General features: G+C 54.6%; 6 protein-coding genes across 6 annotated transcripts; 3 read left to right on the top strand and 3 right to left on the bottom strand.

The window, feature by feature from the left end:
• Positions 1-925: 925 nt before the first annotated feature.
• Positions 926-1,812, bottom strand: E0L32_003301 (uncharacterized protein; the record flags this gene model as incomplete). The annotated part of the gene is made up of 2 exons (XM_031137587.1): positions 926-1,596; positions 1,656-1,812. 2 exons carry the CDS (start codon positions 1,810-1,812, stop codon positions 926-928), a joined length of 828 nt encoding a protein of 275 aa, XP_030998894.1.
• A 1,682-nt stretch (positions 1,813-3,494) lies between these two features.
• E0L32_003302 (uncharacterized protein) lies at positions 3,495-8,030 on the top strand (the record flags this gene model as incomplete). Its single annotated transcript, XM_031137588.1, has 4 exons — positions 3,495-3,704; positions 3,771-6,628; positions 6,689-7,302; positions 7,360-8,030. The coding sequence occupies 4 exons, from the start codon at positions 3,495-3,497 to the stop codon at positions 8,028-8,030; spliced, it is 4,353 nt and encodes a 1,450-aa protein (XP_030998895.1).
• Positions 8,031-9,334: 1,304 nt separating this feature from the next.
• On the top strand, positions 9,335-13,138 carry E0L32_003303 (uncharacterized protein; the record flags this gene model as incomplete). Its single annotated transcript, XM_031137589.1, has 1 exon — positions 9,335-13,138. One exon carries the CDS (start codon positions 9,335-9,337, stop codon positions 13,136-13,138), a length of 3,804 nt encoding a protein of 1,267 aa, XP_030998896.1.
• A 967-nt stretch (positions 13,139-14,105) lies between these two features.
• On the bottom strand, positions 14,106-14,882 carry E0L32_003304 (uncharacterized protein; the record flags this gene model as incomplete). The annotated part of the gene is made up of 4 exons (XM_031137590.1): positions 14,106-14,336; positions 14,376-14,433; positions 14,719-14,759; positions 14,817-14,882. 4 exons carry the CDS (start codon positions 14,880-14,882, stop codon positions 14,106-14,108), a joined length of 396 nt encoding a protein of 131 aa, XP_030998897.1.
• A 1,330-nt stretch (positions 14,883-16,212) lies between these two features.
• E0L32_003305 (uncharacterized protein) lies at positions 16,213-16,683 on the top strand (the record flags this gene model as incomplete). Its single annotated transcript, XM_031137591.1, has 1 exon — positions 16,213-16,683. One exon carries the CDS (start codon positions 16,213-16,215, stop codon positions 16,681-16,683), a length of 471 nt encoding a protein of 156 aa, XP_030998898.1.
• A 649-nt stretch (positions 16,684-17,332) lies between these two features.
• On the bottom strand, positions 17,333-18,916 carry E0L32_003306 (uncharacterized protein; the record flags this gene model as incomplete). The annotated part of the gene is made up of 2 exons (XM_031137592.1): positions 17,333-18,264; positions 18,322-18,916. The coding sequence occupies 2 exons, from the start codon at positions 18,914-18,916 to the stop codon at positions 17,333-17,335; spliced, it is 1,527 nt and encodes a 508-aa protein (XP_030998899.1).
• Positions 18,917-19,861: the final 945 nt, after the last annotated feature.

Consider the following 19,861-nt stretch of genomic DNA (forward strand, 5'->3'; position numbering starts at 1 on the left):
ATAGAAGAGTGTTCGATATCTAGAGCTCTCATTAACAACCCACTCCCAAAGGGACTTATCCTATCTCCGGACGGCAGCCCAAGGCTTGACTAGGCATTGCGCCAAAATAGTACCCTTCACCCTTCACCATGATTAGTCTCGCAGGCAACGATCACGAACTATCTGACTTGTGCCATGGCTTCGTGGGTGTCGAGCCACGCTTGTCCCGGTCTTAATGGTGCGGACTTGGCTGGAGATGAGCGAAGTCCATGTTGGCTGGCCAATCACCGGCGTCATTGACACGGCCGCACAGGCGGGTGATGCGGCCGCAAGTGCGGACTGGATCCGCTTTTAAAGCCGGCCTTCATACACCTTATTTTCAGCAGAATCAACTGCTCATTACTAAAGCTCGACCCAGGCTATTGACAACCCGGTCTAATGGGGTAATTGGTAGTTTGCTAAGTACGGCGTGATGCCCGCTCACTTGACTGACCTATCTTCTCTGCGCCCCGCGAGTTTCATCCTGATCCCATATGACAACAACTGATGACAAGATGGGGTCCTCAACTAGAAACATTCAACTCAGACAGTGCTTTGCTGACTGGAGGTGCTGATATGTGCTCTGAGGCAGCGCCAGTCTGCGAAGACAGACAAAACTGATGTATGGGGCCCAAGAGATGAGCCCGAGATTTCGGCCCGAACTTTCATATTTCGAGAGAAAAAAATGCTCGAGACGGCTAACAATAAAATAAAACGAGGCTCGAGTAGATTGTATGATACATATGAACCCCGATAGATCACCAAAAGGACCGTTCCGTAGACCCGGCCGCTATAGATCAACGCCGTGCTGTGGCCTGTCCTAGGCTTCATGGCGGCTACCTGATACCCGCAAGGACCCCGAAACGCCGGAAAAGCAGAGCTGCTATTTACAAACACACAAGACACTTCAGGCGACAAAGCGTCTCTCAAATTCCCGGAAGAGCTTGGGGCTGATCTCGTCGCTGCTCAAGCCCTCGACTTCCCACAGGACGCCCTTCTTGTCGTAGTGGTCTAAAAGCGGCAGGCTAGTTTCTTCAAACTTGCGGAACCGCTCGCGATAAACGTCCTCGCTGTCGTCCATGCGCCTTACCAGCGGCTCGCCAGTGACGTCGTCAAGACCCGCCACCTTGGGCGCATTGAAAGTATCGTTGTACACCCGCCCTGACGGCTCGTGGACCCAGCGTCCGGCGATGCGCTCCATTATGACCTTGAAGGGCGTCTTTAGCGACACGACGAGGTTTATGGGGATGATTTCGTCGAGCTGATCGGCCTGCGTGGCTGTTCGGGGGAAGCCATCGAGAAGGAAGGATGCGGAGGGATCTTCGGATGGCTGCGGCGGCGAGTACTGGCCAGACAGCGTTGGGGAGGAGATAAACGAGGCGGCCTCCGCTTCGGCGGCTTGTTCTGCTTCGAAGGATTGCGCATCAACAGAGATACTAGAAGACGACAGTGTCATGATGTTGGAGCTCTTGTTGGCAAACAACCACCCACGTTGGTTGAGCTCGTTCGTGATGAGGCGAAGTATGAGAGCATCAGGGACGAGACCACCAGCTTTCATCGTGCTCTCCACCTTGATCCCTGCCAACGAACCATCGTCAGTCTCGAGTTCTGAACCACCGGAGTGTGTAAATGCTTACCGAGAGGCGTCCTGTTTTTGACATTGTTCCTGAGTAGATCGCCGGAGCTGATCGACGAAAGCTGGGGGAAGCGTTGGAGCAAGCGCTCAGACTGCGTCCCCTTGCCAACACCAGGTGCACCGATGAGGATGACGCGAGCGGCCTTCCGAAGCCTCATAATAGATATATATACAGTGGTTCCACGGCAGCAAAAGCGCTCGACGGCGGCGTCCGTCCGATGCGAAAGTCCCGAGCGCGCAGGTACGGCGCAGACGTTGTACCCAAAAATAAATGCGGGGGAACCCGGAGTCGATATGCGTTGAGCAAACAATAGAATGACGGAAACAATTTCAATCGCGCAGACGTGGCCGGATTGCCTCAAGGAGCGACCATAGCTGGCTTGCTGGTACAACGGTGCAATGGACGGAGGAGGACAAGAGCAAAATGCTAAGAAGAGACGAAGCGAGAACTTGGCAGCGAAAGGGTCTACACAGGTGGATGCAGGGAAAATGGGCAGCGCGGTTGAGATGATGGATGGATCCTGGATGGTTCGATCTACAACGACATTACGGCCTGTGCTCGCTGGCTGAACGGACAATTAATGGGGGGTTCGGCGCATCGGGAGCAATTGAACGGCGCATTTCCTTCACCACAGCTCCCTTGAGCGCGGGGAAAGCTTGTGAAAGCGAGGCGCGGATTGGTTGACGGTGGCACTCAAGGTTAGGGCGAGCAGGGATTCGCTCGAACGTCAGGGCTGACATCCCGGCCCTCAGCAGAAAAAAAGCAGGCAGGGCTCCATTTTGTTGAGCAGCTGGCTGTCATGAAAAACTGCGGGCCCTTGCATTTCACGCTCGCTCACACCACCATCAGCGACGATGTCGATAAGATGTCGGGTTTCACAGAACGTACGTACAGCACCTGTGGGTGTGCAGTAAATGTACCGTATCTGGCTCTGACGAGAACACACTGCCTCAGTTCCCGGAGGATAGGTTGAGTAGCACTCCCGTGCCCGAAATCCATGCCAACAGCCGACTTGCCTTTCGGGATTTCTTGCTTTACAATCTGGCATGGCCGACCTCCGTCGAGTTTCGGGATTTTATTCTCACAAGGCCCGACAGCACATGCATTAGATTTCAGCAGACTCCGTGCGGTAATTCGGCAACCGACTCCTCTCCTCTGTGCCTCGGCGACCAGTTTGGAGCTGATGACACCTCCGGCTTGTGCCAGTCAATAAGCTCTAGGCATGATGGCCTTAAATCCGGCGAAAGTTGGTCAAGTCAACTATTCGTTCATATGCCTACCCGTACTCGGTAGTTGGATCTGGAGGCCAGACATATCCGTGGCTACCACCAGCGCGACAGCATTCACCGTCGTCGTCGATGTGTACGGAGTCATAAACCTCCTGCATACTGTAAACCCTTGGGAACTTATGCTCAGGCCATTAGCAGGGTCGTAGGTAGTGACTGTAGCTAATCTGTGCGATTGATCAAGTCAAAATCATGCGCGAGTACCTAGTACCATGTATGCAGGTAGAGGTTAGTATCTAATAAATGAGACCAAGAGCGTGTGCTTTGATGACGTCGAGATCCTGCAAGGGCTGCCGCCTCTTATCAAAAGTACTTGTACCGAGGAGAGTTCTTTCCTCGCCAAGGGTGAAGCCCACCTAAAATCGTCGTCACGGCAACAATCGATAATTTGCATCACCACCCTCCCCAGCCAATCATACAACAGCATTCCATAAACACGTCGATGGGCCTCGACATGCGCGACCATTTTCTATGTGCATGCTCTTTGGTGATGCCCGTTCTTTCGTAACCCCACTCTACCTACCACTGTTACCAACAACACCAGCGCGCAAAGATGGCCGCTCACGATGATGCCACCGTGCCCGCAACGAGGCGCTCGCGCAAATCCACGACTGGCCTCTCGCCACGAAAGGCAATGGACAAGGAAAATGCCACTGTCGACGTCGGCAGCACCCTGGCCGCCGGTCGCAAGAAGTCGCGAAGCAAGAGCATGGGTCCTGGCGGACTCGACGTGTTAAAGTCGGGAAACGGGAATAGGAGAGTTGTAAGTTACCCAGATCCCAGATGCGTACAAGTAACGCGCGCATTTCTGATCAGCTCTCTTGTATAGTCTCTTGCAGCCCCGTCGCGACCGCCACCGCGCTCGATCCTGAAGCCAACAATTCCGCTACTCCCCGAGATCCCTCCGCACAAGTCAAAACGCTCTGGTGGCGCATCAGAAGCAAAAACATCGCCCAGTTCCGGCGGCGGCGGCGGCGGCGGCGACGATACAAATGGCACCAAGATCGCGCTTCGTACCGAGGAGGAGCAGCAAGCAGCAGCACGCGAGCGCGAGGCCAAAGAGAGAGCAGCACTGGAGAAGGAAATCAATGACCGCCGGGAAGCGCGTCGCAAATCCCTGGCTAATCGGAGAGTCTCGTTTGCAGCCGAGGCGACTCTGCACACTTTCCACGAGGTCGAAGACATGCTGGACTCAACTACCTCGACAGACTCTACCCGCCGTGCATCGGCCATAAGTGCACGCTCCCCAGCGCACATTACACAGGATCATGCTGGCTCTGACGCGTCTGAGCCCCCTTCCACCCCGCCAGAGCAAGGTGAAGAGATTGTACCAGAGTCACCAGCCAACCAACGGGACCTTCACCAGAGGAAGCACCGGCGGAGCTCCGGTGCATCCGCACTAGACTTTGACAATGGAGATGATACGATGACCTCCACCGTCTACGATTCGGACTCTGAGCATGGCGATGTGGTGGAGGAGGAGCATATCGACGAGGATGAAGCCTCAGACTCGGACAGCGACTCCGATGAAGGCGACGGCACTATGATGACAGTTGACGGAGATGAGATGACCTCCGCTTCCATGATGTCCGCTCGCTCTGACGCTGACTCTACTTCCGGGCTGGACGAGAATCTTCGACTCGCGGCACAGAACGGCCGGCAGGCGCAGCCTATTGACGAGGATGAAGAGATCATCCCTGCCTTCGCTGGGTGGGGTAAGAAGAGCAACGCATCAAGCGCTGGTCCCCGAAAGTCTGTCGGTGCTTCCCCTAGTGAGAGTAATGGAGAGGACGACGAAATGGACATGGACATGGACATGGATGTAGACATGGACATGACCAGCGCGGTTGGAGGGATCATCAGGTCTGCGACCCGACACGAAGCAGACGAGTCCGAGCAAGACATCGACCAGACCCAGGACATGTCGATGGACGTCACTAGAGCACTCGGTGGCATTCTTCCTCAGCAGAAGGCCCCAGTCCCTGATGATTCTCCGTCTGGCGAACAGACCATGGACTTGACGACAGCTATAGGAGGAATCCAAAAGGGCGCCCCAAGCAACAGAGACAGTTTTGATAGCCAGGGCAATGAGGACATGTCCATGGAGCTGACGACGGTGCTCGGTGGCGTCCTCGGTGCAAACACGAACAAGGGTGCAAAGAGGCAGAACCGACGCCGTACTATCAAGGACCTTGAGAATGACGATGCCACAATGGACATGACTGTCGCCGTGGGTAAGATCATCCCTACCACAAAACCCAATGGCAACGACGAGGAAGAGGAAGCCACGATGGGAATGGATATGACCACGGCCCTTGGAGGGATCATGAAGCCATCATCTCCAGCAAGGAGGCGTTCGGCTGCCAGGAAGATCATGGAGGAGGAAGCCGATCAGCCCGATCCGGCCTCAACGACAACTTCGCTAGACATGAAGGCATCACCAAAACAGTGTTCACCACCCACCAAGGCTCAGGAGGACGACAACAACACTCAAGGCCTGTCGGCTTTCCGCGGCAAAGGCCTGCGAAGAAGCCTGGATGCCAAAGGTGCCAAATCTCCTGCATCAGCAAAGAAGGTATCAACTCCGAGGTCTGCCAAAACCACAACCCCTTCGAAGATCGGAACTCCGCAACCAGACAAGCCCAAGACGCCAACAAGAGCGTCGCCACCTAGAACAATGATGGCTACACGGTCCAAATCTCCGGTCTCCAAGTCCACCACGCCTCGGTCGGCGTCAAAATCAGATGGTCAAGGGTCGACAATTTTCCAGCGGGATGCTACGACTGGTCTGTCTACCCCCCGTGTTGTCTTGACCCCACAGCGGCGCCGTTTGTCTGGCCTTGGTGTAGACAGATCAGGCCTCGGCTCACCAAAGGTCGCTGAAATGCTTGAGCGTCGCGGTTCCATCGGCGACACCGCAGGCGACTTCGTTGTCGGTCAAGGGCAGCCCGCTCGGAGGGCAGTGACCTTTGAGGACCCTCGTGCCATGGAAGAAGAGCTTGACAAGGAGCGACAGGACGAGGAGGAGAAAGAAAACAGTCGCCGTATCCTCGAGCGAGAGGCGGACGGTGAACTGGATGGTGCCGACGCTACGCTCAACCTCAAGGAAATGATCCAAGGCCTCAGTCCAAAGAAGAATCCTCTAAAGGGCCGCAAGAGCTTGCACGTTGGTAGTGCGAAGGGTGTGCTGGGCAAGCGTCCTCTCGAGCTGGACGACGATGAGGATGCCGAGGAAGCAGACGGTGTCAAGAGGCTTAAGGGGCACCAGGCCAGCCCAGTCAAGAATGTGAGGCTGCAACAGCCACCATCAAAGGCGGAAACGACGGGAAGGAAGACTCGATCTCGAAAGAGTTTAGAGGACCCGTCGCTGAATAACATCACACCTAGCACAGCCCGATCTCCTACCAAACCCTCCTCTGTCGCCAAGTCGCCAAAGCAACACGGTCGCTTCAAAAATGTCGATCTCGAACCGTCAACGACAATCAACTTCGACGAGCACGCGCCCGTCAATGTGGCTGCGATTCAGCCTAACGAAAATGACGAACGCATTCACCTTCAGGACTTCCTCAACATGACCAGCATTCGCTTCATGGAGCTGACGACAACCAAGCGGCGGCATACTGTGGCGCCCTCGGCTCCGAATGATGGTCTTTCCAACGAGGATAAAGACACTGCTTCCCTAGAGAGGTGTGTCGTGGCTGGCGCATGCACCGTGCCCATGCTGGAACTATACCAGCATTCCTGCAGGGAGCTCAAGAAGTATATCCATGAGGGCCGCTCCATTGTCAGGGAGATCGAGACCGAAACCTTCGAAGAGAACCCACCCTTGTTTCGTGAATACATGTCGGCGACTCCAGATTTCCGGGTCTTGATGGACAACCAGTTCAAGAACGTCAAGACTCATGCTCGCCTCCTGAGCAAGGCGATGTGGTACGAGTGGAGGATGAAGCTTCAGGAAGGTCTCAGGGAAGGCCTGGTTCGAAATGCGGAGGGCATGGAGCGCGACGAGGAGAATCTCCAAAAGCAACGAGACCTGCTGGATTCTGTCATGCCCGGGCTCTTGAAGCAACTTGAGGCCCTCGAACGCGAGCATGGACTACTTGAGGAGGCTGCCCAGGAGCTGGCTGACTGTGACCCTGCCGACCTCGAGGGCGCTCGGGCCGAACTACTCTCTGTTGACGACGACATCGAACAGAAGAAGAAGATGATTGCCGAACTACAGTCTCAACTACAGGACGCTGAAACCAACATTTCTCGGCTGTCTGGGAAGAAGCAAAAATGTCTCGAGGATATCAAGGAGGCGGACAAAGTTCGTGAGGAGTGCCGTGGATGGAGTGTGGAGGAGATCTCCTCATTGAAAGGTAAGTCTAGCCTGACCCGACTTGAGCATCTGACATATTTACTAACACAACCCCCAGCACGAGTCGATGATATCGAGAAGAAGCACGGCTGGGCTGTTACGGGTTGTCAGAATACCACCGTCTCCATGACCTACCTGCGTGAGATTGAGCTGGTTTTTGACGCCAGCGCCTTCCAGCCAGGCCAGCCCAATTCGCGCATCGACCTTTGGTACATCGCCGACAAGCGCAACCGGGAACCGCTGCCGCTCACGCCGGAGAAGGAGTTCTTTCTCCAGTGCATCCGCGACCGCGTGCGGGGCCTGCCCCAGTCGCAGACCAAGGTGAGCCGCCTGCTCGGCATCGTCAGCGCCGGGTGGAAGAGGGCCCGGGCCGTCTCGGACAACGTGCACCTCCTGGGCCTGACGCAGCGGACCAAGGTGGAGAAGACGTCGGACTCGTCGATCGCGGTCAAGAGCCTGCTGGTGCTGACCCCGCTGGCGACCAAGGTCGAGGTCGCCATCCACCTCCACAGCCTGGAGGGCGGTGAGGGCGGCGTCGAGGTCGCGGTCGCGCCGCAGGCCAGCGTGGTCTACGGTGAGCAGTTCAACGCGGCCAAGATGAGCGAGTTTGTCGCAACGCACATCCCGGACCGGGTCAGGTCACGAGAGGAGCAGAAGGAGGATGAGAGCGACTGGGGCGCGGTAGCGCTTGAGCTCCAGGAGCGGCTCCTGGCCAGAGGAAAGAAGTAGAGCGGACAGCGAAGATACGCCAATTTTTGTATTGTTCATGGGTTGGTTGGGTACATTATCCACATAAGGCGCTGCTTCGGGCTCTTGATGACTTATGAAGGGGTTAATGGGTGCCCTTCTGGCACGGGCGTTCTGAGGATACGGGTTGATTAATCGATGATATTTCACACCTCACTTGACAAGATCGTAGTATTTTGTTCTTTGCATGTGTCTGATCGGCTTGGATTGATCGTCACACCATGTTGCACTATTGAGGTGTGGGGGACGGATCTGGTTGCTAGTGACACCGTGCAGGCCAGCAACCAAATCACTCCTAACTGCCATATAGTGAAAACGAATACGCTTTGAGATTAAGTTGAATTGATATTATTCCTTTCTTTATTGACTTTGAGATGTTTTCAAGTTTCCAAGGCTGAAGCCCGTTGCGCAAGACTCAAGCCTTGTCCCCGACTCCCCTGACAAGCACTACCGTCCCCTTGTTTGAAGAGCCGTGTGATCCTAATGGTTGTCACAAATAGATGAATGGCCACGCATGGCTTCGCTGATGGAATTGATACTCTCGATGTGCTTGACTTGGAGGTCCTTTCCGTTGAATCAAATGACAAAAGACAGATCTCAAAGAAAGGGCAACAAAGCACCTTTGTGGGGGATTTGGCATATAGATCTAGCAAGCCACTATTGTTTCCTTATTGGACAGTTCTGGTAACTTGCAATTTTGATTTGTATTAATTGATAATAGCCGACTTGCATTATTCAGAAAACACCTACTCCCTCAAGAAGGTCCATTGTCACCTGGCATGCGCAAACGCAACACATAGTGAGAGCGTACCAGATGGTCGCGTTCCGAGGTTTTACCGAGGGCTAGCAAAAGACAAAACTGCAAACGCCATTTATTGTGAGATTTATTTTTGCTTTTACTGTTGAGTAATTTCTCAATAGCGACTGACAAAGGCACTTTTGTTGTATTCCAGGTGACTGATTCACTGTGTTGTGCTTATTGTTTAGTCACTGTGGGCATTGTGGTTGAGTATTAAATGGATCTGTTGACCTTGGTTGACTATTCACTGCAATTTACGTCTCAATAGCTATTGAATTCACTTTTCGCTCAACTCAGGTCTCGAGGAGCAACTGTCTATATATTTCCCACTTTTGACGGCCACCCAAACCTGAACCTCTTCTTTCTCTCCCACATCAGAACAGAGATTTGAGCCAACACCAGATACTTTGCAGAGCATATATCTTCGTTGCCTCCACGTTTTCAACACTCTTTGTTCTTTCTTCCGCGATACCATTCTTTTTCCATCATGTACCAGGAACCGCAGTTCGCGTGTGAGCTCCTGGTCATGATGTTCCTCACGGCCATCGCTTTCATCCGCCCCGATTCTCCCATCGTTGCCGCCCTCACAACGATCGTCATCCCCGTCGCCATGGTCGCCCGCTCCGACGATGTCAGGTTCGTTGCATCCTGGGTCCTGTTTCTCGCCCACTGGTGCTACATCGTCGGATGTTTCTTCTTCGCCGCTCTCATTTTCCTTCTCTTCGGCATCGTCGCTGTTCTTGTCCCTCTCCTGGTCTGGCAGGAGGTCAAGAGCCTGCAGTTCAAAGCCAAAGCCCGTTTCGCCGCGTATGTCCTCCGCCGGAATGCTAACCCAGGACGACGGAGGCACGCGAGGCGTCAACTGCAGGCACCGCGCGACGCCATCGAGAAGGAGCTTCGGCTCATCAAGCTCCTGGATTCCAGCTGCGCCAACCTTTGGGAGGCCGTCGAGGCCGAGAAGCCTCGCGTGCTGAAGGCCTTTGACTTCGCGCCTCCCGAGGCTGATTGGTACCCAGCTGCGGAACTCCTCCGAACTTGCCTTCCGTGCGGTCCTCGCATTCCGATTGCTCCTCGCACCCTGGAGGAGCACGACCGCACGAAGAATTATGAGTCCGACGAGCGCCTGCCTGATGCCTTGACGTGCTTCAACCACCAGATCGACATCGAGGTCTGCCGCCTCGAGCTGGAGGTTGAAGACCTCAACGGCATCTACGAGCACAACGACAGGATCAAGGAGGCCCTCTGGTCTGAAAAGGAGAAGTCTCTCAAGACGTTCAAGTGGTTCGTGAAATTCCTTGGCGAGAGGGGAATGATTTTCACGAACACTCCTCGGAAAGACTATGATGGGTCCGACTTGCTCCCGTCGTCGTTGGTCTTCGAGCCTCTCAACTTCCAGAAGAAGCAGCCCCAGGGGCCGCTGACGCTGAAGAGGCCGAAGGTCCAGTGGTCTGAACTTCCCCAGCCGAAGTTCACAGAGTTGGTGGGGTCCTTGTTTCCGAACGAGAGCCCTGCCCAACCACTGGCTCAAGAGGCACCTGCGACACCGAGCCAAGAGGAACGCGGCCCCGACACAGCCCATACCTCTGGCTCGGAGCAGGGTACCAAGGAGAGTGACCCCTGCGGCTTCCCCTTTGGTCCTTGCCACCATATCCCAGAGCACTTGAAGTTGGATCTCACTCCCGTTCACGAGTCTGAGGAAAGCGGCCCTGACACAGCCCATACCTCGACCGACCAGAACGCGGAGGCTCTCACGCCTGACCATGAGGAAAGCGGCCCCGACACAGCCCATACCTCTGGTCCTCTCTCCAACGGTGAGGATCCCATCCTCTCCGACGATGGTGACGATGACTGGGTCACCACCGACGATGAGGATGAGGAGCCCATCCTCTCCGACGATGGTGATGAAGATTGGGTCACCACCGACAGCGACGACGACGACGACGACGACGATGACGATGACGAAGACGACAACGACGCGGATGCTGGCATCCCGTCGGGACCCGCTTCGTCTCCTCTCCCTCCCTTGCCGCCCTCGTCGCCTTTCCCTCCGACCCCGGTCCCAGCTGTGTTTACTGCTCCGACCGTGGCCGCGAGTCCTTCGCCGAGTGCCGAGCCTGCCCTCCCTCCGTCGCCTCGCCTTATCCCTCTTCCTCCGTCGCCCCCTCTGCCCCCTCTGCCTGCTCTGCCTGCTCTGCCGCCATCACCTCGTCTTGGGCCTCTCGCTCCGTCCGCCCCATCTTCGACCGGTCCAGTTTCGCAGGCCGCGGCCGCGGATGCCCCTGAGCCTGTCGCCCCCGCTCAGAGCACGAGCTTCAATCCTTTCTTGTCGGCGACGCCGTCGCTTCCTGTGTGGTTTCCAGCTCCCACCGCACCTCCCGCCGCCCCAGTGTCAGCGCCGACATTTAACCCTTTCGTTCCGGTCAGCTCGTCTTTTCCGCCGGTTCCGTCGTCTCTGTTCCCTCCGACCCCTCTTCAGCTTGTTCCGTCGTCTTCTATTCCTCCGAATCCTCAAGTGGCTGCCCCTGTCGTCATCAGCGAACAGCAGATGGACACAGACTCCGATGAGGAGGAGGGCATAGAATTCGAGGACGTGCCGATAGGGCAAGGAAATGGTACTTCAGAAGACGAGGGTTTCCAGATGGATCAGGACACGCAGGTCGATGACGAAGGGAACATGGACATCGATTCCCGGCCCGCTAAGGACGAGGATACCATGTCTGATGGCGACGAAGAGGCAATGCTCGTTAATAGCGAGAACTCTGCGCCATCGGCAACGGACGATGTCCATGAGCAAGGCCAAGCTCACGACGGCAACAACGACCAGGGGGACAATGATCCCGTGGACAGCAGTGCCGCCGCAGATTCGGATTCCGATGTCTCCGAGGCGGACATCGCTGAGATGAACGCTGCGAGCTTCGGAGACGACTGGGTTCCGGGACAGTCAACTTCGGCACCTGGACCGACCAACAACGCTGCGCAGGGCACAGAGGACGATAGTATGGGCGAGGTCGGTGCGCCCACTCCTCCTGTTGCGCCGGGCTCCAGTTCAGCTCAGCCGACGCCGCAGCGGTCTCCGTTCGCAGCGAGCAGTTCAAGTTCCCAGTCTGCTCAGCCTGCCCAGCGTGCCCAGCCATCGTACCTTGCGGCACCCCAAGCCTCGTCGCTTGGGTTTACCGCTTCGGGTACTCCACCTCCCCCGGCCTCGTCTGCTGTGTCTCAGACGTCGCCGGTTATGTACTTTGGTCCGGTCCGGGCTCAGCCATCGTCTTTCGTCGCGGCACCCCAGCCTCCTGTGTCATATGGGTTTACCGCGTCGACCTCGGCTGCTCGCTTTTCTCCCTTTGCGGCACCCCAAGCGCCAGCGTTTGGGTTTACCGCCACCGCCCCGTCTGTCCGGCCGTCCCCGTTTGCGGCACCCCAATCCTCGTCGTTTGGGTTTACCGCGACGGCACCAGTCACCCGGCCATCTCCTTTCGCGGCACCCCAGGCGTCATCGCCTGGATTTACCGCGTCGACCTCGCCTCCTCGTCCGTCTGCCTCTGCGGCACCCCAGTCTGGGTTTACCGCTACGGCCCCGACTACTCGGCCGTCTTCGTCGGCGGCACCGCGAGCCTCGTCGTCCTCTGCCTCTGCCAATGCAGTGGCAACTTCTTCCACGGCGCCCAGTGCGGCGACTGCGGGCCCGTCCACGTCGAGCTCGTTTACCTTTGCGGGCTCCTTCTCCACCGCGGCCAACACATTTGACTCCGCTTCGATCTTTGGGTCGGCCATGTCGCAAGTCGCGGCGAGGTTCGACTGGGCGCCGCGTCCTCGGCCTGGATCCGGTAACAATCCGTTCGTCCAGGCGCCGGCGTTTGGCACGGCACTCGCGCCGCTGGCGGTCCTGATGGAGCCGATGCGTTCGGCTGTGCGGGTGGCTGTCGAGTCATGGCGCCAGCAGGGGGCGACCATGGTGGCCGACGAGCTCGAGGCCAACTGGGAGACGATGTTCCGAAAGGTCGCCCAGAGCAAGGCCAACGGCAACGCAGACAAGAAGCTGGCTACGACCATGGAGGAGGCAAAGGCAGTCGTACGGCACTTTGTCTACCGCGTCGGGCAGATGCGCTCCCTCCAGAAGGCGCCTGAGCAGGTCGTCGAGGAATTCCGCGACAACCTGTGGAGCGCGATCATCGCCCAGGACTTCCTCCCCGACCCCGACGACGAGGAGGAGGAGGAGGAGGCGAAGTTCGCTCCGATGCCGGAGGAGGCCAACGACGAGGACTCGGAGTCGGAAGTCTCCGAGGAGGAGTAGTTGGCCATTAGTGGTGGCACGTATCGTCTGAATCTTTCGGTAAGTTCACAAGGACGTTGACTTTGGCCACGACGCAATCATGCTAACAAGCTGTCCCTCCAGGTTGAACACGATAAATTCGACGATCTTTATACTATCGACTGACGACGGAATATACCTTAGTCAGCAGGACAGACCGAGCTATACTCGTGTCGTCCTTCTTCGACCCAGGCCACCAATGTCAGACGGCAACGAGGCAGCAAGCAGGGCCCCGGTCTTCATTGATCGGGTTGCTGAGCAGTTCTTGGGCTGATTAGATGGACTTGATTGATCCGTCTATCGCCACGTCTGACATATGGTACTGGTTAACAGCCGACGGTTGGGTGGCAATGGAGGGCCTCGGTCTTGAATGATCGAGCATTGGCACCCATTCAAGAGCGACTGGTATTAATTTATCGGAAGCTTAACGTCGCTGATATCTTATACTCTCTCTTGGTGGTTGTGTGGTTACGGAGGGCCTCGGCCTTGATTGACTGAGCGTTACCACGCATTTGGATGCAACTGATATTGAGTTATCGGGAGCTTCACACCAACGACATTCTTCGACATTTTTCGGCGGTTGTACTCCAATGGAGGGCCTCGGACTTTATTGACCGAGCATTGTGGTACATTTGGGCTTGACTGGTCTTGGTTGACCGGGAAGGCCACGCCCAACAACTTTCTGGCATGGTTTTTGGTGTAGGAGGAGGACTCTCGACTTGTTGTTTTGGCAGGGATATTGAATATTTTGGAGTGCATATTTCATGATGCACAAAAATGTTTTGGTCATGGCGCTTCCTGAACGATATCTTTTCTTCGAGGCGTACTGCATAATTGACTATTATTCCGCATATGATTAAGTGCTTAAGGCTCAAAGTGTACATGATAAACTCTAGAGTGATTCTGATCTTTACATCTTCTAACTCGGCCCTGGCGCATGTGTATTTGGCTACGCAGACGCAATGAGGCTGTCCACCGGTTTGCCCGTGGCGTTGGTAAGGATCGTGCACATCCTCTCCCATATGCCTCTCATCTTGGCGAGCTCGATGGCGTCGCCTAGGTTGCGCATAACAGAGTTGACCTCCGTCGCCTTGGCCTTCTTCCAGTGGATAGATAACTCGCGGATGATGGGTGGGGTATCCTCCATTTTGTAGACCAGCTGGGCCTCCCTAGAGGAGTTCTAGTCCTTTATAGAGGCGTAGATGGTCAGGATGCATACTAGGATGCTGAAGATGCCTGTGTTGATGAGGAGCTTGATGATCTGGGAAGCCTCTAGACTGTTTAGGATGTACTTCAGCTTTTGATTGTAGGTGGTATAGGTGATAGTCGCTCTAGTAAGATCATTCTGAACCCTCTCTATAAAGCACTAGGTATTATTAAGGGTACAGTCTAGATTATCTAACTGAAAAGTGATAGGTGCTATATAGAGGAAAGTAAAGTTAAGTTTAGAGTCTATATTAATATCAGTAGACAGGTTGTTAGTATTAATATTATTATAATCCTCTATATAGTTAAGAAGGTTCTAGAGGTTAAAGAGGAGTAGTAACTATACTTTATCCTACATATCAAACTTATCATTAAGTATGACAATGCCCTGGACATACTAGAGGATAGATATATTAGCAATAGAATACATTCTGGGATAGAGGGAGCTACTTACAGTATACATCCAGTTGATCTGGTCCTCAGTCATGCCATCTAATTCAAGCTCAAAGTTACACGACATATTGACTTAGAGAAAATGTTGGCTTCAAGTCGGAATGGGTGCTGGTCTCTAGAGGTGAAGACGGGTGGGACAAGCCGTTTAGACTTAGAGAAAATATTGGCTTCAACTTGATGGCTGACGCGAGAGAGGACAGATGTGAATGAGATTTGAATCCGATGTGAGATGCGGAAGGATGCGCGCAAAGAGGGTGGACACAGCCGAACTCCAAACTCGACCAAGGAGACCCACCGTCTCGATGTAGCTCCTATCCTGTAGTCCGTCATCCATCAAGTGATTCTCTAATTATTACAACTTGCGAAGAGTTACACGGCACAGTGATTGTTACGAGCTTCTCAGCCTGGAGGGAATTCGGTCTCGTAACGGATGCTGTCAGGACATGAGCCGGCTATTAAACCTCGAATATGGAGATTGCCATAATCACTGACTGGCCTAACTCTGCGTTCTTAGGCACACCAATGGTTGGATTGGACCCGCGAGTGTAATGAACTGCCTTGTTTCCATTCCACAAAAAGTGACAGCTGTAAAGGCAAGGCTGGATACCTCGGCTTCAAAGTTGCACTGTTTCTCGGGGCTCCTGCACCAACTTTATTTAGGTTATAAGAGAAGGGAAATATCATGCTATCTTCCGTGTAGCGCGTAGCTCAGTACTCCAGCTCGTTCACCAATATTTGCAACGTTAGACAAAGTATCGCGACATTCGAAGACTAATGGAAAGCAAAGCCTAGCTCCTTCAATTCGAATCTGCCTGGACTCAGTCTTCTCACTTGGTTGGTCTCGCATTGACAAAGTATTGTTTTCTTCGATTTACTGCTGTTGTCATTACAATTGTCAAGCAAATATAAAAGGCAACCCCTCAGTATATCAACAGGAGATAACTTTCCACCCGGGTCCTCAATGACCAAAGTTCCCCTCAATCTCCTAGATGAGTGCAACAGTATTGTGCAGGTCTCGCTATTGTCGTGCATATCAATCAGGTTGCCTATCGAGCTAGGCTGGCGATAACTAAGCCCACTGAGGGCAAGCCATTAAGGTCCAGGTGATAATAGAAGTGAGAAGCTCCTCAGATTGTCAATAGCATCTGAGATAGCTATTGAGAAGGTCACCTCGCACCGTATATAAATATTTCTTCATTCCAAAATTCGAGAATCTCCTTCTTCTTTCCTCAGACTCTTCAGATTCACCAAGAGATTTCGAGATCGTCTCGATTCCAGATCTTTCTCACAACAAGACAGTCAACAACAACCAGAACCCCTTGCCTTTCTCTTCCTTCTTCTTCTTCTTCTTCTTCTTCTTCTTCTTCTCTCTCTTTCCCACCAGCCATCAGACCAAGATGGCTCCCACCCGCCCCTCCGCCTCGCCCTCGCCTACCCCCCGCCGCCTCCGTGACCCGCTCAGAGCGGTTCGGAACCGTCCGGCCGTCAAGAAGCCGGCCAAGAAACCCTCCCCGATTGTACTGACTCCTAATGTCTCTCGGGAGGTCGCACGTTCGATTCGTGCGCAAGAGCAGGCAGCTGAAGTGCGCTGGCTTACCAGCGCCTTCGAGAAGCTGTCTATCCTGTACTACGACCAGGAGATGGAGATCGACCCTCCAACCGTCGAGGACGTCACCTCGATTCTATCGAGGTTGATGATAGATCCGACTGTCGTCGATCTTTCCGAGATGGTCTCTCGGCGGACGTTGGAGGATCCGTTCCCCGGCGACGTCGAGATGTACGCGGCGGACCTCCCGCGGGCTCACACCCACTGGTGGGAAGCAGGGTCGGGGCTGGCTCAGCACCAGAACCTCATGGTCCTGGGCTGAATGAAGCTGGCGGTGGCAGAGAGGCTATAAGCCTGGGAAAGGATACATACCTGACCCATTACTGGCCGCTCCCTATACTTCTGGGCTGAGTCTTCAATGTCACAATTCGGACGCATGTTTACTGGGTTCCGCGCTGGCGCGGGCCTGGAGTTGCGATTCTCGATGCGGACGGCGAAGCTGCTCACGGAGAACAGGGCATGACTTGCGTGTGGTTGGTTTGATGGACGGACCCTGGTCGTATGCAGAGGTGCGGTGGTTCGATTCCACCCACCAGACCTACGCTTTCGACCTACGCTTTCGTTTCGGTGGTCGTTGTACGATAGGAGGACGAGGCTTGCTCTGTTCTCAGGTATCATTGACTATCCTCCATTCTTACAGGATCAAACACTCTAACCATAGCCTTAGGGAAGCCAATGTGTTGATAGAGGCGCTGGCAGAACCTTGTTCGGGATGATGAGTTGGTATCACATCGAATGTATTACATCATGTCGCTCGATCTTCGCACTCGCCCTGAAGCAGTCGAGTTACGATCATGTTGAAGAATACTGCCCGCACTTACACCACATGTTCTCGAAACGCGCCATCAACACGATTCTGCAGGAGCCAGGGCAGGGTTGAGTCAGTTTATTGTTGTTCACTACTTCGACAACTACCGACTCTTCAACTTTGTCCATCCGTTCGTCCCAGAGCTTCTCGTCTTCTCTGTGCTTCGCTCGACACGAGGCAGCGCACCAACCTCTGCCCTCGAGGCGTCTAGAGCAGTCTTCACCGTCGCCAGACTCTCGACTCCAAACGTCGTACCATCAGACGTACTGCGGGTGTGACCCTTTGCAGAATTCACCTTGTCTGCCTGTTCATCCACGGCCCAGGCGTCATCCTCCAACATCTCCCAGTCGGGCATTGGCGCCTCGCTGTTCAGCTTGCTCTTCATCCAATCACACAACATCTTAGGATTGTGGAGTTTGAAAGAGCGCGTCACAATATCACTGAGGAAATCGTGCGCAGTACCATGGGCCTGCCGACCCATCAGAGAACCGGCAGTGGCCAAATCATCAAGGCCGCCATCGTCCGGCTTGTTCTGCGGGGACGAAGATCCAGAGGACGTAGAGAAAATCCGTCCTGCCGGGTTGCTGTGAAGCTGGTTCCCAATCAACAGATTATAAAGATTGCGACCCATATTGGCGACGTCTTCATACGACTTTCTTTCGCCAATCGGGACACCTTGCGAACAACAAGCCCAAGCAATGTCATACGCCAGCAAGGCCACACCCTCCATGAACATGATGTACGCTTGAGGATCTTCCTTGGATAGGATTGGAAGGGGCTTTTCGATGAAGAGGGGCCGAGGCCTATGCACTACTTGCCGAGACTCTGGGGCCGGGGCATGGAGCGAGGATGTACCAGGAAAGGGGACTTCTCCGTGGGAATACGATGAGGCGAGGGAGAATATTGTTGGTCGGGGATAGTCGGGATGAGGCAACGTTATCTCAGCGGGAAGTCGAATTGCTAGATAATGAGACGCAAGCATCAGGATATGCGTCATGTGCGACAACGATGTCGATATTGTTTCCGGAGATAGAGCTGTTCCAGACAATTAGCAGCAGCACGGCGAATCATTATCAAGAGCCAGAGCCTTACCATTCAAAGAGCTCATATCAGGAATCTCAATGCCTCCCACCTCGTAACCATAGCGACTCGAAGTGCCCTTCTTCAGGCGACGGAGCCCATAGAGCCTTGCTGCCTCCATGCACAGGAAGCCTCTTGTGGCCGCCATGCTGTCATAGCTCCTGTTCCACTTGAAGGTCATCATACTGATCGATCTCTCGACGTCGTCCAGTTGTCGTTCACGCCGCGCCGCGATGCCACTCGACGCAGATGCAAGATCGGACTTTCTCCGGGAAATCAGCGTCTTCCTCCTCTTGATATCCTCCCGTGCAGCTTCGACATCTGCTTTCAACCTATCAGCCTGGGCGATGATCTCGTCAGTCCGCCTGACAGCCCTTTGCTGGTCACTTCGCCAATCATCGATGCGAACTCGCTGAGCGGCGGCGGAGTTCTTTGCACTTGGATCGCTCGCTAGGAGCGCGTCGATCTGCTTCTCGAGGTTCTCGTTCTCGATCAAGGCTCGTGCGTGCGCCAGGCGCTTGTCATAGAGCTTATTCCTTGCGTCCACTGCACATAGAAATGGTAAACGCTGCGCCTGGTGCTGGCGACCGCAGATATCGCAGTTCATCCTGGGTCGTGTCGCAACCGTGCGGTGAGACGATCGAGCCTTCGTTGGGACCGGATACCGGTAGCGATGCGCCCTGGATGCCCTTAGCCCATCACCTGAGTTCTGCGTCGATATTGTCTCTTGGAGGGCTTCTGTTCACGGCAATATACACATTTCAAGAGTCCACCAGCCGGAGAGAGCGATGCTGAGGCAAGTGAGACGGGTTTGAGTCGTTGCAAATCAAACTGTTGGAGGCTGAATCATGATGCAAGATGCAGCCTTCCAGCCAGTGTCGTCACAGGGCCTCCGATAAGGGGGCTTATCAGCAGCTGACACCCCCTGTAGCCTACCGCTATTTCGGCACCTGATCCACCATCTCCGTCAGCTAAAAGCCTCCAGGCTTGGTTGGCAAGAAGCGCCGGGGCGACTCCGCAAACGTTTGGCAGCCCTTTTTGGCAATCCGAAGAACTGGACATTTGGTGTGAGATGTTGGATGGGTGTTCGCCTCGATACCAACAAATGTACGGAGGTACAATTTTATTGACCAACTGACTGACTGACTGGCAAAGCTGGGCCGCCGCTGCGGAGGTCGCAACACTTTACATCACTTCACATAGTTACCTATGTGGGAGAACTTGAAGCCGGCGTCTATTCCTGCCACTTACTGTACTTGGTGAACGGGTCTAAAAGACGACGCCATCTCAGATTGCCCACTCATCGGGAGCCCAGATAAACGCAGGACTGCATCTCATAGCATTTTGGGCAGCAACGCTTCTCACTTGAGGCACCGTCGAATCACGATAACGGATCCCCGCAAACTCACATGCCGTGCTGTCTTTATTCCCCAGAGAAGACTTCGGGCCGCTGTCATTTCAGTGCGGCCCATCCCATGCCACACATCACATCCGCCCTTTCATGACATTTATTGGCCGCCGCTTCCTAATTATTTCTTCATTTCACACCTTC

The sequence above is a fragment of the Thyridium curvatum genome (genome assembly GCF_004353045.1).
Source record: "Thyridium curvatum strain D216 chromosome Unknown NODE_14_length_560046_cov_85.173820, whole genome shotgun sequence".
Classification (NCBI taxonomy): domain Eukaryota; kingdom Fungi; phylum Ascomycota; class Sordariomycetes; order Thyridiales; family Thyridiaceae; genus Thyridium; species Thyridium curvatum.